This window comes from Malaya genurostris, chromosome 2, assembly GCF_030247185.1.
Source record: "Malaya genurostris strain Urasoe2022 chromosome 2, Malgen_1.1, whole genome shotgun sequence".
NCBI classification, from domain to species: domain Eukaryota; kingdom Metazoa; phylum Arthropoda; class Insecta; order Diptera; family Culicidae; genus Malaya; species Malaya genurostris.
The window spans coordinates 154524828-154551728 of NC_080571.1; the positions used below are offsets into that span (position 1 = coordinate 154524828).

Below are 26901 nucleotides of genomic sequence, written 5' to 3' on the forward strand. Positions count from 1 at the left end.
CTTCCTCAGGGCTCATGTTTAAGCCCCCTTTTATACAATTTTTAAGTAAATAATATCGATGAATGTATCAACACACCTTGCATGCTAAGGCAACTTGCCGATGACAGCGTTGTGTCTATTATAGGACCCAAAGCCAAGGACCATTATAAGATACCCTCGACAACTTGTCGACATGAACTCTTCAAATGGGTATCGATTTCTCTACGTGAAAACTGAGCTGGTTGTATTTTCGAGGAAGCGAGAACCAGCACAACTACAACTTCAATTAAGGGGTGAAACAATTGCTCAGGTCTTCACATTTAAATATCTCGGGATCTGGTTCGACTCCAACGGCACCTGGGGATGTCATATTAGGTATCTGCAACAAAAATGCCAACAGAGAATCAACTTTCTTCGTACAATAACTGGATCATGGTGGAGTGCCCACCCAGGACACCTGATCAGGTTGTACAAAACAACGATATTGTCCGTGATGGAATACCGATGCTTCTGCTTCCAATCCGCGGCAAACATCCATTATATCAAGCTGTAAAGAATCCAGGTTCGTTGTTTGCGTATTGCCTCAGGTTGCATGCAGTCGACTCATACGATGAGTCTCGAAGTTCTGGCGGGCGTCTTATCGTTGAAAAACCGATTCTGGGATCTCTCATATCGATTGCTAATCCGATGCGATATCTTGAATTCGATGGTGATTCAAAACTTCGAAAAGCTTGTCGAGCTTAATACTCAAACCCTTGTAGTTTGATTACATGGCTCAAAATATTAATCCTTCTTCGTTTGCTTTCAACCTTGCTCATTCCTTGGATACTTCTGAAGGAAGAGATTCGTGGAATTCCGGATCACATAGTGACCCAAGTGACCCCTAATATTTTTTACAATAAGTTTTGAGCAGTCGACTGTGAACAGATGTTCTACACTGACGGATCAAATATCAACGGGTCTACGGGCTTCGGTATCCTCAATAAGAACATCACCGCTTCATACAAACTCGGTGATCCTGCTTCAGTTTACATCGCAGAATTAGCTGCTATTCAGTATACCCTTGGGATCATTTCAACCTCGCCCGAAGACCATTACTTCATTGTCACGGACAGTCTAAAATCAATAGAGTCTCTCCCGGCAATGAAGCCAGAAAAGCATTTCCCATATTTCCGGGGGAAAATACGGGAACACTTGAGAGCTTTATCTCGAAGGTCGTATCAAATTTCCTTAGTCTGGGTCCCTTCGCATTGCTCTATTCCGGGCAACGAAAAGACAGACTCATTGGCCAAGGCGGGCGCATTAGATGGTGAAATTGACGAAAGACCAATTTGATGTCCCGGCTTATGTCTAATCTGTTGTCCCGTCTTATGTCTAATCACCACATTTTGAATGTACACCTCCGGCGTATAGGTCTCGTGGAGAGCGGTCTCTGCATTTGCGGTAAGGGTTATCACGACATTGAACATATTGGGCCGTATAAATAAAATGTAGTAAAGTCTGCTGTTTGTAGTATCTTCTCAAAAACAAAGTCCACAGAGTATAAATCGGTTTGGTATGGATAAAAACAAGTTCGATCATGTAGTTAATGCTACTTCCGAATTTAAGCATTTACTGCATACCGTATCGACACAGAGCCGAAAAAACTGGCATAAGCATGCACAAAGCAAGAAACGTACTTACATCGGTAAAAATGCCACTTTTTTTAATTTCTGTACTTCACTTTATCAGCAAACACACGAGTAGCAACCTTTAGAGCTACCTACCGAAAACTTGTAGTAAATACTACAGTTTGTAGCATGTTTTGACAGAAACGTGATTCACACGTAGCATTTACTACCGAAATTTAAGCATGCTACGTTTTATTCATACGGCCCATTGTCTGGGCATGTACCGAGTATTGTGACGCCAGATCGCAGCTAATAGACTCCCTTTGGGCCCGAGGTATATCACCCGGGGTTCCAGTACGAGACGTTTTGGCCAATCGAGACCTTCCCTATATGTCACTCTTGTACCAGTTCATAAAAAACATCAACTTACAAGTCTGATCTGTGTTCTGCTATCCTCCGATGATATTTCAATTCAACCTCGACTCTAACATCCGCTCGCAACTCCTCATCCAACATTTGTTCACCATCTTCTTCGGAACTAACAAGATCTTTGTGCTGACACTAATTTTCTTTGCTCCCCCTTCTTTCGTCTCTTCACTATCTCGACGTGAAATAATTAGATCTTTTCGTTGACCTAAGTAATTTCGCTTTCTTACACCTTTTTTCAACAACATTTATTTCTCTGTTCACTCCTTCTTTTCCGCAAAATTCACCACCACGGAAGGCCGCCCCAGTCGACGATCAACATGCGGGCCACCCGCCGTGTTCTCGTTGCCCGGGGATGTTACCCGCGGACCCACACGAAGGATGCAACCACCATCGATGCGTCACCAGGCACCAACGTCACCAATTCAGTATACAATTTCCAACCGACAAGCCTCTACCGATGACAAGTTGGAAAACATGATCATGAAATTGTAGATACTAATTTACTCTAATTTTAATTAGTTAAAAAATGCCCTCGGCATCTTATAGCTTAACGCAGTGCGCCCTAATATATGTTATTGAATAAAAAAATTGGACTTTCTCTTCATGTGTTTTCATATGCGGGGTAGTTTAATTGGTAAAACAATTTCCACGGTTAGAAGCTAACTACGGATTCGAGTCTCGTCTCTGCGGTAGCATTTTTGCGATTTCCATTACATCATTGTGTTCACATGTCAATTTTGCAATCTGTTTCCCGTTAGATACTGATCGTATTAAAACTAGATTTAAACGGCTCTATGTCTTAACAAAACTAAAAACAAATCGTTGAAGGTTGAAGGGTTTGAGTACCTTTATCATATTGTGTTTGAGATCACACAATCGTCACTGCTGCTACCACACACTAGTGGAGATCCATTAAATAGATGCATGAAACTATCGTGTGTACTCCGTAGATAACGAAATAGATAAAAACAAAAGTTTCGAATCAGTATCGTGCGGCAAAGTAGATGGGTAGAAATAGACTCGTGATCATTGTATATGTTTCTGTTGAATTTGTTTCCGTCGATACGGGACTGTAAGTGAATACCGTGGTGGCTAAGTACAGCGAAGCATGCTTAGTTTCGTCTAGTCAATTGAACTTTCTCATCATGTGTATTCATATGCAGGGTAGTTTAATTGGTAGAACAATTTCCCCGGTGGGGAGTTAGCTACGGGTTCGAGTCCCGTCTCTGCGGTAACATTTTTGCGGTTTGCATCATTGTGTTCATATGTCAATTTTTTAGTCTGTTTTCCCCGTTAGATACTGATCATATTGTACAATTGACTTTTTTAAACACTAAACTTAACACCTTACACCTTACCATGGAAATGGCCGGGCTTAATATGGAAATGGCCACCCTAGAATAAAAAATATGGGACTAATATGTTTCGATGGAGAACGATTCTTCCAATTATTACGAAATTCTGAGAGATCGTATATCAGTTTCTCTTCTAATTGCTGTGTAAGTATTTGAATAAAACACATTCTTATGTTAGCTGTTCAAAAATAATTTTCAATTTGAATAATTTGCAAAACATATTTGATTCAAATATATCTAGTGTATTGAAACAGTAAGTTGAATAACATAATTTCTTAATTTGAATCATTAAAACTATTAAATTTGAATCCAAATCTCAGTATATTTGAATCTGTCATGCATTACTGCACCAAATTGAATTCATAGATAGTTTTATTTCATCCATGAATTTTTAATTCAAAAATGGTTTTATTGAATTCAAACAAATATTTGAAGTAGGCTTAAAGACTCAATATATACAAAATAGGTTCTATTTCTCTGCGTGTAGAAATAAAGCAAAATAGTCACTGTGTATGGGTATAAACCATGGTTATTGGCATTTTATGTTTTAATTATAGAAATTTTAACCTTAAAGTCATTCGCCTCTTCTGGCCAGGAAAGCTTTGAGACCATATATGCGGGGTTGGGGATCCAACCTGCGTGAAAGGCATCGACTAACCCATCACGCTGTACCCGTCCCCCGGTTATTATCATTTAAAATGTCTTACTCTTCACTATACGGGCTGGGAGTCGATTTAAAAATTCAATATCAACCGCGTAGCTTTTTTCTGTCATATGTTTAAACCAGAGGTGGAAATAAGCCCACTTTGCGCAGAAAAATGTGAATTAAGAATTCCGATTGTGAATCAGAAAACCGAACGCCGTGAATTAAAAAATTGCGTAGCAAATCTAATATGACGATTAGTTTTTAAATTGTGGGAACTGTGTATTACACAGAGTAGCAGCAGACCTTATCCATATGCGCTCTTCCTATTGCGAGACAAATTTATTCTCATTCTCAGAAGACAACCATGCGCAGGCGAAGAGCATTAGCTGCTAAGGGTGCGAAAATTTGACATTTTTTTAAACTGTCGCCAAGCATAAGATAGTCACTGCCAACGGTACGCGCAGCTGCTACGTTCAACAGTAGCCAATACGCAATATCACGAGAGGTTGGCGCAAAACTATCTATGAATTCAATTTGGTGCAGTAATGCATGACAGATTCAAATATACTGAGATTTGGATTCAAATTTAATAGTTTTAATGATTCAAATTAAGAAATTATGTTATTCAACTTACTGTTTCAATTCACTAGATATATTTGAATTAAATATGTTTTGCAAATTATTCAAATAAAATAATTATTTTTGAACAGCTAACATAAGAATGTGTTTTATTCAAATACTTACACAGCAATTAGAAGAGAAACTGATATACGAGAGCCACGAGACACGACAGCAATATTGAGAGCAGTTAATTTTGTCGCACTCTCTCACAGTAGTCAAAGTTGATTGTGAAAGACAGTATTGCAATTTGGCACCGCACGTTTCATAACAATATCACATTCATAATCAAACATATAAAAATCAACTTTGTTTCCACAAACCACAGATATTTAGCATGAACTATTTTTTATTTATGTTTACATACTTCATCGTTGTTTTCGCCTTTGCTTAAAAGATTATGGTCACAAAATATGGCGGTCTAGCAGGGACTCGAAGTAGCTGCTATGTTCATTTTCGGTCACGGGTCAATGTCACGAGCTCAAAATGTCATGATATTTTCATTACTGTGACTGTCGCTGTGACCGATCTGTGGCGATAAATTGAGTGCGAACGGCGTGGTTTTCATTACTGGTTCAATTTCAGTTTTGAAAAAATTCAATCACAAAGTTTGCTCATGCAGATGTTTCAAAAATATTGCAACTATTTACAGAAATTTCATACACGAAGTATCAGAAGCGCAGCTTTTGCCTTTCTAGTATGACGCAAAGGCAAGCAATCTCACAGCAGAGACAATAGATTTTGTGCTCCTATTACTTATACAATTCTGGTTCATGCGGGATTTGATTGTTAAATCGAAAAAGTGCATTGGAGTAAATCAACCTACTGGAAATAAAACAAAATCACCCGAACTGCCAAAACGAACCCACCATCCAAGTTCTTGAAGTCAAAGCCTTTACTTTGCTTTTACCACTGAACCGCTTCCTTCCAACGGGAGTGCAGAGAAACAAAACACGTAAGGATACAGAAAAAACAGTCTGCATTGGGAAGCAAGACATTCTTGTGCATGTCCCCCTACACCTCATGAAAATCGACATAAAACGAATTTCAAAGTTGAGCCTTGTTGGCAACTGTCTCTCGAAAGTTATTGAACTTGGAAGGAACTACTGTTTATTGTGGCTAGCCATTCTCAGATTGGAAAGAGTAGAAGAACTATCGATGAGAGCAAACGGCGAGACCTATGACATTTTTCATCTGCTACATTCACGGCGAAGTACAATCGGCGACTGCTGTCATTTGTGCGGTTTGACTGTCTGCTGTATCGTGTCATTCTCCTGTACCGTTCGCAACCCTGTTAGCTGCTCTCAACTCGTTCGCGCATTTAAGTACCGCGGCAGAAATGGTTGTACAACGCTTCGTTCGTTCTCAGCGCATTTAGCCAAGAACGGAATTCGAGTGCTCCATTCGCATGACCACAGGTGTAGCAACTTGTGTTAATTACCTTTCCGACAAGTCCCTGATCACAATATAATATTCATACAATTTTGTAATAATATTGAACCTGTGGCAGAGAGTCTCCTCCGTTTGATTTCCACAGTGTGTGCAGAATTCGTCTGGAGTACGGTGCATAGCAAACAACAATTTGCGGTGCTCGATCTTCTCGTTCACTAACAGGCACAGCTCCGATCGTTGCGACGATGAGAGCTGCTTCAGAGCTTTGTTACGCCAATAGCGTTGGATTTGATCGGCAGAGGGGTTTTGTTGAAGTTGTTGAGGAATTTGGAATTAATTTGAGAGGATTTGTTTGAGGTCGGGAAGATCTGCTGGAACTACTGGTCGGGGATTTGCGTGGTGAATTAAGGATCTATAGTAGGGAAGGGAATCGATTTCACGTGCCGTGGAGAGTACAGCCACATAAGCTGAGCGAATTTACTTGTAATCGCATCCTAATTTATTGTCGTCATCAGCCGTATCGAGTTCGCGAATACATCACCCAGGATTTTGACCGTATCTGTTGTTTGTATCCATGAGGTACTGATTTCATGGCCCTCCCAGTCTTCAACGTTAACTGCAGTTGATTTTCGATGGTTGACTTTGGCACCGGAAACTATCTCGAGCGAACAACACTGTCATCGCTTCTATCTGCTCGTTGGATGTTACGATCACGGTGATATCGTCTGCGTAAGCCACCAGCAAGTCATTGCCGCAGACTCGCTCAAGCTCCTTAATCAATGGATGTAACTGCAACACGAACAAATGCATTGAAATTGGATCGCCTTGACGTACTGAACGTTGTATTTCGAACGAGCGAGATGGATGCCCATTGATAAGCAAACGCGATGTTGATCGGTTTGCAATCACAGAGAGTAGCTGTGTGAGATCCTCATTGATACCGAGCGAGCGCATGGTTTCGAAAAGAAATGATTGTCGTACTCTATCGAACGCGTGGTCCAAATCGAAGCTGATGAGTTTACCGGCACGGCGACGGTGGCGCAAATCAGCTATTCGGTCTTTCAGAGCAAGAGTGGCTTGAAATATGTTTCGCTCTGAGTTTGAACATTTCTGTCCGTCGCTCAGAATGTGGTGGGCCTTCATTACTTGCTCTAATCGGGTTTTCAGTATGCGGGAGAACAACTTGTAATCGCTGTTTAGAAGCGAAATCGGGCAATACGATCGGACTGTATTGTCTCCTCCTCTCTTTTTAACCAACACGATGATGCCCTCTACGAACGCAGCGGGTAGATTGCCAGTAAGGGCTTCGTTCAGCAGCAGATTGAGCTTTCGGTGGATGACGTCAAACACGCGCAGGTTTGATTTCTTGGATGCAGATTTCTTGAGTGCACTAGTTCGTATTGCTGCTAAGATTTCTGCTGTGGTGATCTCATCCATGCATGCCTCGTTCAGAGGATCATTCGGTGGGATGACTCTCTCAGAGATAAAGTCATTTTCGTTTCCATCGGTTGCTTCTTCGGATTAGAGACAAGAAAAATAATTAGTTATCTGCGCCTCGATGTCATGTGGATCCTCGATAATTCCTTCCCGCTCTGCCTGTAGCTTAGTTATGACGGTTTTTTTCCTTCGTCTCTCTCCTAAATTGAATATCGATATTGGTGCGTTTCATTTATCCTCATAAACGCGTGAGAGAAGTTTCGTTGAAGAGCCAACATTTCGCATTTCAAACGGTTTATAGTGGGTAACATTTCGGGATGTTGATAGTACCCGTCGTACGCTAGCCGTAGCTCAGCATATAATCGCTGATGTTGACTATGGAACTCTTGAAAAACTTCATGAGATTTTCATTTGAAGAATGATTCTATCTTGGGCTTAGCGTATGACAATCACCATTCTATCCATGAACGAAAATTTCTGCGCTGTTGAGTCCAGTACTGCCAAAAGCAAATCAAAGTCTTGGCATTACATTCCTTTGGTGGAATTTGGCCTTTCTGTTTCAACAGACTTCGCAGCCGATTCTTAGTGTACAGAATCATTGCATGGCTAGTACTATGGATCCTACTGACACTAAGAATCCTTCAGGTCGGGGCTCGAACATACGACAACTGGCTTGTAAGACCAGCGTCCTATGCATTGAACCGCCAACCCGGGCTGCCACTTGTACTGAAACTCTGCAACATTTTCATCGGTCAATAGATGGGGCCGCAGTGACCAAACTCCACGACCGTGCTCGCGTCCTAGTGAAGGAAGGCAAAGTCGGTCATGGTCAGTAAATGAGCACACGTGCGTTTGTGCTGTTCGCAAGTTATCGCGAAGTTCCTTACTGACATATATTCGATCGAGGCGAGACCGGGCATTTCTGTTCACGTATGTGAAACCTTCATCGCGCGGGCATAACTTTTCCCAGACGTCTTGTAGGTGTAGCTGCTGCACAGCTGTTTTCAGTGTGGGACTGGGATTGGGACTGCTCGAGTCGCACGTTCGAAGTACGCAATTAAAGTCGCCCGCTAGAAGAACGTGCTGTGTACGGTGCCGGAGGTAATAAGTCAACGTTCCGTTGAAAAATTCCTCTCGCGCGGCATGTTGCGCAGAACCGGAAGGAGCGTAGACATTGCAGATTGTCGTGTCTTGGACTCTCAATGCAATGAGTCGTCCGTCTAGACTTCGCTCGACGTGAGAAACCTGGATGTGTTCTCTCAGAGCGATAGCGGTGCCTCTTCTCGTGTGATCAACATTGCAGAAAACGACGAAACCCGGCAAGGAGAGTTGCTCGTTCTCTACTTCTTGCAAGCACACGATGTCGAGCCAGTGGTTGCTGATGAAAGTACGAAGCGCATTTATTTTCGTGGGGTTCGTGATCGTGCCGATGTTAATTGAAGCGACGTTGTATGATGTGAGAGCCATTTGTTTTGTTACTTTTGCTCCATCTCAACATCGTCCTCGTTTTCTCGACGTGGCTTTTTGCCAGCCGGTCGGCCTCTCAGTTTTCGGCTGCTTGTGGATGCAGACGAATCGTCGGTTTCGTTACCATTGCCGCTTTGGTTTCGTGTCTTACTGCTGGGTTTCCTGAAAAGTTCGACTGCATTCGCGCTGGTGTTAAGCAGATCGTCGTTTTGCGACAGTGCTTGTTGTGTCGTCACTCTTTGCGGAGGTATGCATGAGGAACCAATCGATGCACGTTGGCTGCTGCTGTTCGCTGTCATATCAGCTGGTTTATCCAGTTCAGGAAACGTTTCGGCCGTTAGTGGAGGTGGTGCTGAGTCTCTCGCTACGGTCAGTCGCTTATTGACTGATTCTGTAGCAGCTGGCTTTTTCGGCTGCGGTCGTGGTGCATTTTGGCTTGCCACGTTTGCGTAGCTCTTTTGAACTAGCAGTTTCTTATTTTGGACACAGGATATTCCTGGGTGTGACTGCTCCTTGCAGTGTCGGCAGGATTGCAGCTGTCCCTTGTATACAACGAACGCTTGCTCTCCGTCGATCGTAACCCACGAATCAATGTTTCGTTTAACGATCATTCAGGCAGACCAGACTCCGAGTGCAACTCCCCCGAAGTAGAAGCCTTCACCCCATGTCAGTTCACGAATAGATAGCACTTCACCGAACGCGCTCAAAAATTTCACGATTTTCTATTCGCTCACGTCTTCGGGGAGGTCGTGCACTTTCACTTCGACACTTCCATCCTCCAACGTTATTCGGAGTTTGTACTTTTTCCCCTCTAGCTCCACTTCATGTTTTCCGTCGTGATCGTCGACAACTCTTTGTGCTATCTCTAGGTCACTTACCTTTATGAAAGCACACGCTCCACCTCGGTGGCACTGCAGTCTCTTCACATCTTCTTTCTTCAAGCCCAGCACTGTACGGCAAAAAGCATGTACTTTTTCGAACGACGGCTTTACGGGAAAGGCCGAATAGTCGACCTTAAAAGTGTTTTCTCGCCTCATTTCGAGAATTGCACACGCGGCGCGGCACAATTAAAATCGAGTAGGGAGAAATACTCTAGTAGAAAGTTTCCATGCAAAAATCAACACATTTGCTCTGGAAGTACCACCTAAGATTTTATCCGGATATCCCATTCGAAGTGGAAAAATCCAAATCAAACATTCATTAAATCGTAATCACTAGCAAAGATGATCGATTGTGATATTTCCCAATATAGGTCACTACTGATCTAATCTTTTCAAGATCACTAGATTACTGATTAGGAATCCTAAAGTTATTTTGAACTTAGGATAACACGTGTCAATTGGACTTTAAAAATCGTGCAAAATTGCAAATTCTGCATCTTTGGGTTTAGTGATGGCATAACCTGTCAGCTTGGAGCGAGATCAATCTTCAGTTCAACAACGCCATCGCACGGCATCATATTCAACATATCATGTCAATTGTATGGGTGCGCAGTGCTGCTATTTTGGTGCGCACGAATTTGACATTTTCGATGCGGACTCGCCTGAGGGCACCATGTTCGCAAAAAAGGATGTTGCCAATGATTTGTTCGGAAAATGTGAGAGCTGAATATCTTGTTAATATGATGTCTTTGGTGATGGGTAATAAGGAATATTAAAGGAGTCTGTAAATCAATGATTTTTATCAATTTATATGCATGAGACTGCTTAAATTGGGGAAAATTGTCAATTTGTTACTTTCAGAAATGCTCCTGTAACAGTATTTATCACCAGAGTTGGGAAATATACCAGTTTCGTTACGGCACGGTTTACGAAGTTTCAACACAGGTTCTCCTTTGATACAAACCGTATTCGATTTCGCAACCTGTTGTTTAATTGCAATAAAATGAATGCTAGATGAAAGTTTAATGAAAATAATCAGAGTGGATCGTAATCCAATTGAAAATGTTATTTTTACAGTTTTCGCTGCGCAATATCAATACGCAATGCAAAATTAGTAAAAAAATATACCACACCAAATAGTGATTATAGCGACAATTGTTTTACTTCCAGCTGGTTGATGCTGATGATGATGCTCAAGCATTATCTAGATTAAACCCAATGAAACGCTATTTGACATGAATTTGATTTAAAAAAGTAACTGGAGCGCAGCATTTGGCGTAGCGTTTCAATGGTGCGTTTTAATTGGCGTAGTCAAATCCTGCACTCCTGTTAGTTCTGTGTAGATATTCAAGCTAAATAGGGTAATATTAATCAACTCCATAGTACGCTTTGTGATTGGACTTGTTTTTCTTATGGTTATAATTATTATTCATAGAAGCAGGGATGTAAATATAATTAGCAATTTTGTCATGAATACGACTTACTTTACTATGGGGCGCCTTTTCAAAATTAGCCATATGGAAGAATGGGCAGAACTTAATCGTGAATATCTCGACTTGTATTAATGGCAGCAACATAATTCTTTCACTATTTCATCAAAAATATGATCAGGATTTCAGGGTTTTTCGCGCAAGGACTCCGATTTTGAGGTAGTCAGGCACATATCTTCAACTGAACGTTATAAAAGGGGAACCGTGGTCGAAAATCGATCATTTCTTCTTGTGCGTTGGATGAAAGCAGACGTCGGGCGAGAAGACGCATTCAAACAGCGGCATCGGAGAGCGCACCTTCTGCGTGGTTAAAAACTTCATACGCTCAGGTCGTAGTTCTCATTTGACTTCCGGTCGTCAAGGCGAGAAGACGCATTAAACCAGTTTCGCATCATTTGGCACTGCGAGCGGATGTGTCGGTTTGTTCGCAAAGCTAGTTTCAATTCAAGCAAGAACGATTGCATCAGCTGCTGATGGTTTGCATTGGAGAGGAAGAAAACAAGAAACGAAAAGTGGATAACATTATATAAAATCAGCCGTTTTAATATCTCTAAATGTTATCTAAAGAACTATTGGGATTACTTCTTTGCAAATCGAAGGTAGAAACCATCAGTTTAGTGAAAATCCAAAATAATTTGATTTGCTTCGTGCACCTTTCACTGTGCTGACTGTACTGTACTAAATAACGTAGAGAATTCTACAATTTGGTCCTTCTAAAAGGCAGAAATGAATCCTGTACTGCATCTTGATAGTTTCTTCCAATGAAATATGCAAATCCGAAATGAGATAATCGACGTCAAAAATCGTTGAAAATTTTAGTAGTGAAAAGGGGGAAAGTTTCGCAATTCTCGCAATCGATCAACTATCAATTCGAATTCGGAAGTGTAATGAAATCGTGTCAGTTTTATTCGTATTCACGACATCCAGTTATGTCTCTGACATGCGACCGACGACATAAACTCACTTAAGGGGGGTAGGGTCTAAACGATAAAAAAATCATCATTCGAACAACATTTTGTAGTTTTTCGATGAAATAATATTGAGAAATAAATCGATGCAGAGGTCTTTTTGAGCAGACTTCTTAAAAATCATGATTTGCGGTGTCCACTGTATCTCAGCGCAGACTAATCAGAAGTGATCAAATAAACACAGTACAGTTAGAGAGGAAGTTTTTTTTTTTTTTTTTTATATCGTTTATTTATACCCGGCTTTAACCACAGAGAGGAAGTTTTTCTAGACCCCAACGTTTCTGTTTGATTTGTGTTTGATGTTTTAAATTTTTGGTGCTTGTTCAAAGTGAAAACTACGATTTTTCACGAAAAAATCTGCCATGTTGTAAACGTCAAACTTCCCCAAAGTAACACACAACGAAAAGGAAAACGTTGGGGTCTGGTGTGCGCAAAATTTGAAAACTATTGGTGCAGTAGTTTTTGATTGACGATGGACACGGACTTTCAAAACCTGCTTTCGAGGAAAACGCGTTTGAAGTTTTTTGTCTATAAAATCAATGGAAGCAATTAATTATTTCAGGGAGCCCGTAGGGTCTAACATATTCAAAAAAATCATATTTTTTCATTTATAATTTATTATAATGAAACATTTCAAGAATGTCTTGTCAAGTTTTAAAATCAATCGAAGTAGAAATCTTGGGCCTGTGCGAAAATTCTTGAAATGTTTTATTACAAGAAAATATAAAGAAAATAATAAATAATTTTTCAAAGGTGTTAGACCCTACCCGCCCCTTAAAGAGCTTGAATTATTGATATGGGATAATCCATATTCGAGAAAATTAAGCGATAATCTGTTTTGACGTTAACGTCACTTATACCATTACATCACCGGAACTTAAAGTGACAGTCATTGGAACTTCAAACCTGTTTAATGGACACAGAGCAGCATTAAAACGGACCGAACTTTGTTGAAATGTTGATTCCGAATCAGACAGTAATACTGATAACGATGAAGACATTCATAAAATCTAAGTGAAATCAAAATGTATCTTATCAAAAAACATTCGTTGCAGAATTCATTATAATATCTACAATATATATGTGATATGATTTTTTTTTGTTTTGATTATAGAGGTTTTAACCTTAAAGTCATTCGCCTCTTCGGGCCAGAAAATTTTTCTGACCCTATGTGCGGGGTTGGGAATCGAACCCAGGCGAGCTGCATGAAAGGCATCGACTAACCCATCACGCTATACGCGTTCCCCCGATGAAAAGATAATACTAACTATTTTTATTTACTGTGAATCAAAAACTTTGCCTATGTCCACCCCTGGTTTAAACATAATAAAATAATTTCGCTACCAATAGGGAAGGCTTTGCGTTATCCATGAATCTATAAATGTGTTCGTTTGGGCAAGTGTTCACTGCAAGGCAAATCACTATTAATTTTGGTTCACCGATGAACGATGGGGTTACAGGTGATACTGTACTAAAAGAGTACGCTCAGTCTAACCGTTCTTTTAAACGTCCTTAACTAGGTGATTTGTAGATGGATTTATACTATTTAACTAGCAAAACACTCGAAAACATTGAACTCAAACTTGTATATCAAATGTATGTATTATTTATAATAAGTACTTTTTATAAATTGTTTTGACTGATGTTTGAATGTGTACATCCGAACACGTCAATGTACTTCCAAAACCGGAATCTGAGAGCCCGTATAAGCGAAGTTAGTTCGAGAAAAGCGACTGGGATCCATTTTGGAGTCTATGGCTACCATCTTCGGTCGTTCATCAAAAACCCAAGAACAAGGAAAGCCAAATTAATGTTTGGCCGTCTACTGACAATTACTACCAATTGGAAAAGTTCGAGGCAAATTAAAAAATTATTTTACTCTTTATTCCCGGTGCTCCCGAAATTCAGAAAACGGGAACCAGAATAGCCGGAATCGAGTTGTTTGGTTGTCTATTGACAATGGCTACCGATTCGAATAGTTTCGAGGGAAGTTAAGAATTTTTCTACGTGTTTTGATTCGTCACTTCAAGTGACGGTATCCAATTTTTAAATCACTTCAACATATAATTCCGGAACCGGAAGTGGGATACAGATGAAATTTGGAAATTTTATATGGGACAATGAGACCTTTCATTTGAATCTAAGTTTGTTGAAATCGGTCACGCCATATCTGAGAAAAGTGACCTTTAAACCTAAGTCCATGAAAATCGGGTCAGCCATCTCCGAGAAAAGTGAGTGCATAAAAATGTTGCATTCATACATACATATACACACACATACACACATGCAGACATTTTGCGTACTCGACGAACTGAGTCAAATGTATCATGACACTAGGCCGTCTGGGCTACGGCTCTAAAGTCGATCTTCACAGTGATTGCATAACTATGAGAAAAGCAAAAAAGATTTGCAAGGCCTTCAAAATAGACTTCTGCAACAACCTCAGCATTCGACGAAAATTCCCTGAAGAAACCTTTTCAGGTTAGGAAAAAGATAATAGTCGCTGGGGCCAGGTTTGGAGAATAGGGGTGACTAGTGGATAGATTGTCATGAAATTTGGGCCATCTAGAAGCATGTTCTCAACAAAAATATACACGATTCAAAACTAATCACGTCTTTTCTCTGAGAGGCCCGGAACCTCTAATTCCATGTCGTATATACCATCCTTTGATTTGTTAACACTCCTAATACCAAGCCTAAAAAAGTTACGCGGAGCACCAAGCCTGAAAAAAAAATTGGAACGGTAACTTTCAGCTATCATAGCTAAGCTGTTGCTTGACCAATTTAGATAAATTTTACACTCTCGTTCCAAGTTTTTTTCAAGCTCAATATATGCCCTATCTGCATTCATGCGGCACCTGCATCGCGAATCGGATATTGAGAACTTCAACTTTACCGAGTCATAATTTTGTTGTTAGTCAACCGATTTTCGAAATTTGTTTACCATTGGAAAGGTACTACTTCCAGTAATAAAATGCACTGAAAAAAACGAAAAATAGGGATGTCTGCCCAAAGATATAATGAAAACTGTAGATAGATGACCTCAGAAAAGGTGAGACTTTTTACAATGATCGTAAATATCTCGAATTTCGAAGCGATGACCTATATATTTTTACACATCATTCGATTGCTAGTGATACCAGCTAAAATTTTCGCCCAACTACCATTCTTGCACTATCAAAAGAAAACCCTTAAAAATCGATGCATTTATGAATATATATATATATATATATATATATATATATATATATATATATATATATATATATATATATATATATATATATATATATATATATATATATATATATATATATATATATATATATATATATATATATATATATATATATATATATATATATATATATATATTATATATATATATATATATATATATATATATATATATATATATTTTTTTTTTTCACATGTTTGTATATAACTCAAAAATTAATGCGATGACATGTACATTTTTCTACTCCAAAATATTAGAATCATTACCAGAAACAATGTATTGATGACAAAATGATATATCCGTTCAAAGAATCTCAAGAAATTTGGTACAAATACAGAGAATTTCTATTCTTGGGAAAATTTGGCCAAACAAAATCAAAACAAAACTTTTAAACTATATGACATATATTTTTTATTATTCTAGTTAGAAATTTATTATCAACAAAATTTTCAAAAAAAACTGAAACTTGGATTTCACGCTGACAATCTTAAAAATTTTGGTAAATATACCTAAACTCTAAAAATAATTACATTTTCGTATTGCACAAAAGATCTAAAATATTTTTATGCACAATCCAAACGCAACTGATAACTATTAAAATTCTGATTTTTTTAGGTTTGTAGAATCTCAAAAAATAGGTAGAAGATCGGAAATTTTAAAATTTCCGAGTTATATTGCATTGCACAGCGGTCCGGATCCACAATTTAGGGAGATAAATACATTTGTGGCTTAACCTACTCTGGCTACTTCAGAACTATGATGTCTTCAAAACAAATGATTAGTGAGGATAAGCCATATTTTAATGTACATGGGATTAGGGTGGTTCTTATTATAGAGGTGATTCAAAAATTATTTTGCGGATGTGTTGAGATAGAGGACTGTATCCTTCACAAAATTGTAGATAAACTTATATCGAGCAGCTTTACTGAGGACCCCATTGTGGTATCTCCAGCGGTTTTAGTGTTACAGCTATTTTTAAAGAGCAACTTAGGGTGTTCCTAAAAAATCAGATTTTTTACTGTAGCATTTTTGTTTTTCACTTTTCGTATTAGATATCTTTGAACATCTTTTAGATTCTGTTAAAACCAATTTTATATGACTGGCGCATTCAGGTAGCGTTTTCTGAACCGAAGTTATGAGCAAAACTAGTTCAAAAACAGGTTATTTTTAAACAGCTATATTCAAAATTGATGTAAATTAAAAAAACCGTATCTTGCATTTAACAGAAAATACTTTCAAGCATGTTTACAAAAAAATTGTTTTAAATTGTGTTTAAACATTGGGTTTTTACATTGAAAAATACTCTATCATGTAAAGCATTTATTAGCTATATATGAAAATAAGGTATTTTTGTCTTCTAGAGTGTTACAACTATTTCAGGTGCATATTCGGGAAGATGAAGTTCACTCACGTTGGTTGTTACCCTATTTAATATTACTATTACAGAGATTATCTGACTTTAAAGGCAATCGTTTGAATACCTCCTCCAAATTCACCAAACGGTTGAATTTTCCTATACTTGTGTATTGATTAATTTCGACTTTCTTGAGCTTCTTCACCGAACGTCGAGATCATGAGTAATCTCTGGAACTTTGGAAAAGATATTTGACATAAAAAATAAGATAAAATATTTGACATAAAAAATAAATTCCGATTTTGGTGAATTTTTTTTATGACACTAGATCTTATCGTTTCTGCCAAATTTAAGATATTTGGAATTGAAAAAAATTTGTCGATTTCGGAAATTTTATGTAAACCGGCGATTTTTCAAAACTGAAAAATTATCAAACTTCCACCATTATCTTTACGTTTCGTCTTAGACTAGTTAGTGCATAGCAGTTTGAACTGTTATGCCACCTGCAGTTCAACATAAACCGCAGGTTTATTGGTTATGTGCCTTAGCACAAACAAGGTTAATTCCTAAATAACTTCCAATGCCAGTCGGCACCACTCACCCACCTACCGCTTTACGCAAATTAAGATGATCCCAAAATATTGGCAGTGCAGGGTTTCATTCAGTAAAAAGCATTCAAACGGAGAGGTTGCTTTTCGAGACGAAGACAATTGTAAGCTGCAGATGGATAACCTGTTGGTGCTAATCGCAAAGGATGCTGCAAAGCTAATATTCGGGTCGATTTCAGTTTCAAAAGTACCTGGAATAGTGGAACTCACTTCACTGAGAAAGATGGCCTAACCGATCTGAGAACTGTTTTATTCTGTAGGTTACACTAGTTCATGCACTAGCTTTCATGTTTTTCAAAAATCATCATTATTTTCATCTAAAACCTCATCATTATTTTTTCGATCGTTAATGTCTACAACTGTAGACCCATTTTCATTATCCGTCATTTACTTTCTTTTTCTTCTAGGATTACCATTAGACTCAGAGTTCCAACAACAACTTTCTTTCTGCTCATTACAACTACTTTATTATAACTTCGCTTAATATTCGGAATCAACAAACCTTTCAATTCTACAACTTTCTAGCCACACTGTTTTCAAGCATATCATTTTACTCTCAAGAGTGTTATTGTACATTGCTCTCTCGCACACCAGCAAAAAGCTCTGATTGGTAGTGAAGGGACATTTTTAGTCAATTATAAAACGAAAACTAGCCATTAGACTTCCGGATTTTTGTGTTTACAGAGTATTAGATTTCGTTCATCAAATTCTTGTATTGCCTTGGCATTTTTACTTATTATGTGTCTGAATACATGTGAACAAGATAATACATACATTAGATAACCTAATCTCATATAACGGAAAAAGCCAGTAAAGTATTGTACTGGAATAGATAAACGCAATTTCCAAAAATATGATATAAAATCATGTAAAAAACAGTTCCCGGTAAAGATTTTGTTTGAAATGAAAATAAACATGGTCCTGAGTCAAACTCGAGATAAAGCAGGCATTCACCTACTAGATCCAATATTTTCACACGGACTTTCTCTAGGGGCAAATGGTATTCAAACGTGAAAATTTCTGTAGAAGAAACTTCCGAGCAAATAATAATCTATAAATTCGTTGAATCGAATATTGTCTACAAAGAGTACTGTGATACGGTTCTTTCCATGTACATGTACACATTTCTCCAATACTCCCACCTCGTCATCGCAGGAAGGCCGGACCAAAACACGTCAGCCGGCCTGAGACAGATCTAAGCACCATTCTTCAATATTTAAAACCTCGTTCTCCCACATGCTTTCGTACTTCCCAATGAGCCTACATTCATGTTGCGAAAGATCGAACGGTCCCATAGTCAAAGTCTTCGCATTACATTCATTTGTGGAATTTGACCTTTCTGATTCAACAGACTTCGCAGCCGACTTATAGCGTACAGAAACATTGCATGATTAGTACTGCGATCCTACTGACACTAAGAACTCTTCCAAGTCTAGACTTGAGCATACGACAACTGGCTTGTGAGACCATTGCATTGAACCGCCAACCCGGAACCAGTAGTAACAATAAATGCTGGTTCGTTGGTTCGTGTATGTACAATATGTGAGTGCGAGTGTTTGTGTTTTAGAGTTGTTTGTTTATAAGAGATGTATTTCCACATGTAACTTTATCAATAAATGTGTTAATTGAGTGAATTTTACAAGAATGACTATAACCTTAATCTTTTGTTGCAGTTACGAAAATTGCATATTATTGATTTCCTGATATTAGCATTATTTCGTAATAGTTGATTACGATGTAATTTCAACTCAATAAATGATGCGCTAGTCTAACAAGCCAGATTTCGTATGCTCGAGAACTCACTGGGAAGGATCGTTTGTGTCTTTTTTTATTTCGATTTACAACCTCTTTGGACCATAAAAAACTTTCTGGCCGTATGTATCAGGTTGGGAATCGAAGGGATTGAGAAGGTGGGCAGCATGAAAGGCATCGACTAACCACTCACGCTACAGCCGTCTCCCGATTCTTAGTGTCCACATAATCGAAGCACTGGCTATGCAATAGTCCTTAACACTTACAAATCGGCTGCGAAGTACATACATAAGGCATAACATAAGGTCAAGTTTCGCATCGGTATGTAGTCTCCGGGCATTGATTGCTTTTGATTATAAAGTTCTCCAATATTTGGGAATTTTTTTTGACGTTTATGGTCAAATTTACTTCGTTCTAGACCAAAGTGAATCCAACATTTGATTTGTTCTAGTACTAGATTTTAGATATCAACATTTGACATTTTTGTTGTCCTTCGTTATAATTGAAGAGATCTTCGTATTCCAAAAATGGGTATTTATTCATCCAATTCAAAGTACAAAAAGAAAATTCTATACTTCTGTTTCTACCTTGTTGCTATCGTTGCTAGGGTTGTCTATGGCAACTCCAAGGGTTGTCTCAACAAACAGCAGTTGTCGTCATTTACTATGTTAGTGGCCAACATTCCTCTTTTGTTATTTCCAGAATACCAGAAAAGGTTCAAGTCTTGATGGCATCTGGATCATACGTTTCGGTCGGCTTGTACTTGGTTCCTGGTTAATATCCGACTGAACAATCGGCTGTGGCTGCCGTGGTGTTTCGATCAGACTGGAACCAGAAACTCCTAAATCACAGAACTGAATCATCGGGATTTGGTTCGACTTTGGATTCAGGATTCTCTTCTGGTTTTTGATGTACTGGAATCTCAATATAGCGATGCTTAATTTGATTTGATGTTTAACGTTAAAGTTTACTTCGCCGAGAGCCGAGAGATAACCCCAGGAGCCCATTTCCATTTTGAGTTACTTTGGTAGACCTTCGCATAAACTTTATTACCTGCTTGTAAGGACTGAAGTACTGCACCATGCTTGCGGTCAAACTGGTCGTTCTGTTGCTGGTTGATAGCTAGCGGCATCGATTGTCGTGGTCGGAGAAGACTTAGAACTGTCCGTATATTTCTCCCGATCATCAGTTGAGATGGTGTTTTACCTTTCAGTACACGACTTGGAGTTGACCTGTAAGCTTGCAGGAAGATTTGCAGTGATTATGAGATACCTTCCCCCTCATTGATTTTGTGTAACGTTGTCTTCAATGTATCTACGAAGCGTTTTGCTTGTCCGTTTGACTGTCGATGATACGAGGAAATCCGCAAATGTTGAACACAGTTTTTGTTACAGAATGCTGTGAACTGCGCCGATGAAAACTACGAACCATTGTCCGAAACGAAAGTGGTCGGAACTCCAAAACGGGCGAATAATTCATCCAGAAACTTAATGACGGTTGTTGTAGTCGGAGCATGTACGACGGTAATTTCGGGCTATTTGGAAAACGAATCAACAACAACTAAAAAGTGAAGACCGTTGATAGGTCCCGCAAAACGACGTGGATGCGTTCCCAAGGAAACTGTGACAGTGGCCATGATTGTAGAGGAACCTTTGGAGATGCCTTCGTTTGAGTTGCGCAGCTGTCACATCGCTTGATGTGATCGGCAACATCATCATCGATTCGGGGCTAGTATACATGGCTTCTTGCAAGAGCTTTCATTCTTTCCATCCCAGGATATCCCTTATGAAGTTGTTTAAGGATTTGTTTGCGATATGTCTCAAGAATCACCAATCGGTTCGAAAACATAACGCACCCTTTCACTATTTCCAGGGCATCACGAAGAATGTAAAATGGTTGTACATAGGAATTTACTATTTCTTTGATCCTTCATTGACGAATTTGATAACATGCTGTAGTATGGGGCACTTGACTGTAGCAGCACATACAATGAATGTCACGGGTAGTACACTAACAGCTTCTTGAAGTGAAACCTCGATGTCGTTTTCCAGTTGGATTTAAGCGATGACAAAATCTTCTTCCGTTTTTGAGTGATGACTGATCAGGCGAGATAATACATCGGCATTTCTAAACCGGCTGGTAGATACATACTGAATGTCGAAATCGTAGCACAATAGCGTCAATGCCCATCGTTGAAGATGGTTTGCTGTGTGGAGCGGAATTCCCTTTTCGGATCCAAAAATTCTCAAGAGTTTGCGACCAAGTAGCATTCGGTGAAACTTCGTGACACCGAACACCAAAGCTAGACATTCCTTCTCCACTTGTCCATATCCTCTTTCAGCAGCGGTGAGAGAGCGGAATGCATGTGAAAACACTTTGATAGCACCATCTGGAAACTTATGCATTATGCAGGCACCAATTCCCGATTGAGATGCATCTGCTGCAACAATAATTTCCATAACCAGGTCGTAATGGGTTAGCAGGAGGTTAGATTGCAGAATTTTCTTGAATCTTCTAGAAGACCTATGGCAATCGTTGTTCCAAACGAATTTGGCATCCTTCTTGAAAAGAGCATCAAGTGGTTTCCGAGGGGGCGACAAACTTGGCGTAGGAGTTTACTGCACCGAGAAATGAACGTAAACTGGTTATATTCGTTGGAGGCGGCATATTAACTATAGCTTAAATTTTCGCAGGATCGGGTCGTATACCAGTTTTATTAACGATATGTGCAAGATATTTGATTTGCTTCTGAAGAAGACTACACTTTTCTTCGCGAAGGCTAAAACCGTACTGCTGAATTCGGTTAAACAGAACAGTTAGGATTGTATGATGTTCTTCCACTGTTTTACTGTAAACTATTAAATCATCCAGGAACGATTCGACACCCTCTATATCTGCAATCATCGTGTTCATCAGCTGTTGGAATGCTCTAGCAGCGGATTTTACATCAGGTGCGAGCCGCTTAAAACGAAACAGTCCCCGATGAGTGTTGATGGTCAGCAAATTTTTTGAGTCGTGATCCACTTCCACTTGTAGATAGGCGTCGCTGAGATCGATTATGCTGAATTAATTGCAGCCGTTGAGCTTGCTGAAAATGTCTTAGGGAACTGATAGTGGATAATTGTTTGACTCTAGAGCTGCGTTAAGTCCTGTTGAATAATCGGCACAGATTCGTATCTTCCCTCCTGGTTTTTTTCCACGACAATTGGTGCAGCCCATTGCGAAAAATCAACCGGAGTGATAATGCCCAGCTCTTGAAGACGTTGCATCTCAGCATAAACTTTTTCAATAGCCGTGAATGGAACAGGACGCTTTGGTTTGTATACTGGAATTACTCCTGGTTTCAAGAACAGCTTTACCGTAGCCGTTTTCTTGCAGTGTCCAAGACCTTTCAGGAATACATCGGGGAATCTTGATTTATAGTGTTCGACTACGCTGGGAAAATCAGTTTGTACTTTGTTGCAAATTGCTGACAATGGTTTGCGCCATAGATCGAACAAATCAATCCATTCGAGCCCAAACAAATTGAGATTGATATGAGCTACGTAAAGTTTTCCGATTTTGGTAACGCTTACAAGTGTAACTGTACTTGAAAGTTCACCAAGAAATTGGAGAGGCTCACCAGATGCTGTTGTCGCTACTCGTGTAGTTGGGAGTAAAGAAGGTGATCCAAGGTTTTTGCTCCACTGCTTCTGAGAAATGATTGTAATGTCTGAAGCGGTGTCGAACTGCAGAGTCACTTCTGCACCATTAATCTTTACAGTCAGGAACTTTCGTCTGGACTCTCTGCTAGTTTGATTGATAGCATAAACTGTCTTCGCAGTGTAGCAGCCACAGTAACCTTCCTTATGCCCGGTTTGCTTACAGTCTCTGCACAAATGCTTTGTAAACGAACAGTCGCGAACCAAATGCATTTCACCGCATTGCCAACAGGGTGTCTTCAGGGAGCTTAATTTACCGTTTGTGTTGGTTTTCGGTCCAGATGGGTTCGGATGAGACTATCTGGATCGTACGTGAACTCATGGATGTTGAAAGCCGGAATCGGAGTCTTCTTGAAATCCGAATCGCTCCAGGAGGATCATCAATCGTGAGTTCTGTCTTCGCAACTGTGTGCCATTTTATTCGATAACGGGAACTTTCTCTCAATGCGATGAATTCTTAATTTCGTCGTCGCCAAATGTTGCATTTCATTATAATTGAAGAGATCTTCGTATTCCCAACAATGGGTCTTTATTCGTCCAATTCAAAGTACAAAGTGAAAATTCTATACTCCTGTTTCTACCTTGTTGCTACCGTTGCTAGGGTTAGCTATGGCAACTCCAAGGGTTGTCTCAACAAACAGCAATTGTCGTCACTTGCTATGTTAGTGGCCAACAATTTTATGTAGTATTATCATATTAAATCAATAGGTACTTAGTTTTCTCTGTTGTTTTTTTCAGCTGCTGGAATGGATTCAACGAACTATGCCGTGGTTGAACTCTAGACAATCGGATAGTACTCTTGCGGGCGTTCAAAAAAAGTTGGAAGAATATAGAACCTACCGTCGAAAACATAAGCCACCACGCGTTGAACAGAAAGCAAAATTAGAAACCAATTTCAATACACTGCAGACGAAGTTACGACTTTCAAATCGTCCTGCTTACATGCCAACTGAAGGAAAAATGGTATCCGATATTACAAACTCATGGAAAAGTTTGGAACATGCAGAGAAAGCATTTGAAGAATGGCTTTTAGCCGAAACTATGCGCTTAGAACGGTTGGAACATTTGGCTCAAAAATTTAAGCACAAAGCAGATACACATGAGGAATGGACAAAAGGTAAAGAAGAAATGTTACAATCGCAAGATTACCGAGATTCCAAATTGTATGAACTCAAGGCACTTAAAAAGAAACATGAGGCTTTCGAGTCTGACTTGGCTGCGCACCAAGATCGTGTTGAACAGATTGCTGCCATTGCTCAGGAATTGAAGTAAGTACTAAATCAATAACAATTTTGAGTTTTATGTTGAAATGATATTAATTCAATAGCCAGAGTCGGTTACTGTTATTGTGTCCAGTAATTAATTACTTAATTTACTATTTTATTAATCAGCAAACCATAGATGAAAAAGAACTAGTAAAAAAATTGGGAGAAAAGCCTGTTTTTATGTAAAGGCTGACAAGGGAAATAAAGTAGTTATTATGGACAAACAAGATTATGACAACTTGATAATTCGAAAAATTAATGATGGTCCTTATAGGAAACAAAGAACCGACCCCCTTCCTGAAATTATCGAAAAAGTGGATAAAACTCCTCTTGAATGTAATCCAAACTTCGATATCAATTCAATTACCTCAAAGTTCCTAACCCTTCTTTACCCAAAATCAAAGAACTACCAAAGGTTCACAAACCTGGTAACGAAATAAGAGAAATTATTTCTTCAGTGGGAGCCCCTACCCAAAAAAATCGTCAAATGGCTAGTAAAAGAATTCCATTCTATGCCAAAAAATTTTTTCAGTAGATCAGTCCCTAACACGCAAGAATCTACGACTCAACTTCAAAACTCTGGTGAAATCGAAGAAGACGAAATAATGGTTTCATTCGATGTAACCGCCTTATTCCCGAATCCCGGTGAAGGACTCAATCAATCTATTGGAAGATTGGTAACTTCAACAACATAGTAACAGTTTATGGAAAAGCAAAGTAAGGTCATATCTGAACCTAACTCCGCTTTGTATGAATGTAAATTACTTCAAATTCAGAGGCAGACTTTATAAACAGTTACAAGGGGCACCAATGGGTAATACGCTGTCCCCGTTTTTATGCGAATTGTTTATGGCAAATCTTGAAGAACTTTTGAAAAACCAAGGATTATTACCTAATCGCTGGTGGAGATACGTTGATGATATATTCTGTATCATCAAACGCAATGATTTATCAACTTTCTTACAAATGATTAATAACTTACATAAAAACATTTAATTCACCTATGAGGAGGAGAAAGACAACAGTTTACCTTTCTTAGATATCCTCATTGTCAGAGAGGAAAAAACCTTAAATTTCGAGATATACAGGAAGCCAACCAACACAGATCGGGTCATACCAAATACTTCTAATCATTCCCACCAACACAAAATGGCAGCTTTCCACCATATGATTCACAGAATGCTGACCTTACCCCTTAAGAGAGATGCTGCAATAAAAGAGAAAAACTGTATTTTCGAAATTCTAAAGCTTAATGGATATCCGGAGCGTTTAATCCAAACAATCCTCGACAAAAAATTAAGATTGTTGAAAAAACAATCACTTACAACCCCATCGGAAAATTTTAAACTTCAATCCAAACATTGCACATCCTTTGAAATCAAAACTAAATAAATTTGGTTTAGATTTAGTATTCAGCAGCATAAACTGTCAATTGAAAAATTTCCTAGGTTCTACAAAAGATCCTACGGATAATTTGAAAAAATCTTGGGTATACAAAATCTCGTGTTCTCATTGTGATAAAATATATATTGGACAAAGAGGACAAAGACAAAGAGAACTCTAGACATCCGGTTCAAAGAACACGTCGCTGAAATAGCGAAAGAATCTAAAGAATTAGAGAAAGGACTACCACATCATTTCAAGTCAAAAGTAGCTGAACATGCCTTTTCTGAAGATCATGAACTCACTACCAACGACATAAAAATCATAAGACAAATTTCAACCCATGTAAATTAGACACAGCCGAAAGTTTAGAAATCTTCAAAAATAACTCCATTTCTTTATTAAATCATGACCAAGGAAATAAGCCCTCCTGGCTATTCAAGTTATTACCGACACATAAGATACAAATAGATTTAGAAAATACTTAATCTCTTAATCTCCCACTTCTTCAGTTTGTTACCCTCCGCTGACAATCAAACTACCGTCCTACCCGTTTGTTACTATCTGTTTCTTCCCGTTTTTACCCGTTGACAATAAGACATTTCGTATAAAAGGAGCAGCATTACAGCATTCTTTCAAACAAACTTATAAAACCGATACACTGAAGAAGGATGTAAATAACGTTCTGAAATACGCGTATCTGTATTGTGACGTTTGTTCTGCTTCAAGTATAGTGACTTTGTGAAAGTGTAATAACGTGACAGTGGAATTAAATGATACATAAATAGTGCAACTATTACTTAATTTAGAAAGTTTTTTATTAAAAATGTATTTGGGGTGCTATCTTATGTAATATTGTGGATCAGGGATTCCCACAGAGGTCGATATCAGTTTTCCAGGGGTCGATGTAAATTAAAACTGACTGTGGGGATCGACAAGATCTAGAAATCGATCTCTATTACCAATAACTGACTATGTTACTCACAGAAATATTGTACTTCGATTTCAAAGATATATTTTGTTGAATCAGCACCTATTTCCATTTTCCCTCGATTCAAATATATCTGATATTTACTTTAAAAGAAAAAATAATAATTTCTAAAATATTGTGCTTCGAATTCAAAAATATTTTTTTTACTCTTTTTATTTAATTTTTTTATTATTACCTTTCAACCGACTGGTCATTCGGGACCGTGTTTAGTTGAATCTGGATCTAATATAATTTCACTTGGAATCAAATACATTTGTTATTTGATTCATAGCAAATAGGTTGTGTTTCTACAATTAGGCTTCTGTGTGTGTAGATTCAATGGTAAATTTTTTAGAAT

At 38.7% G+C, this 26901-nt stretch overlaps 1 protein-coding gene across 2 annotated transcripts in view; it reads left to right on the plus strand.

Annotated features, from left to right (window-relative positions):
* Window positions 1-26901, plus strand: part of LOC131429596 (alpha-actinin, sarcomeric) — a 288179-nt gene that overhangs the window by 191308 nt on the left and 69970 nt on the right. For both annotated transcript variants that reach the window (XM_058593822.1, XM_058593823.1), the window contains exon 8: window positions 23664-24193. In XM_058593822.1, coding sequence (XP_058449805.1) covers window positions 23664-24193 — 530 coding nt within the window. The remainder of the gene's footprint in view (window positions 1-23663; window positions 24194-26901) is intronic.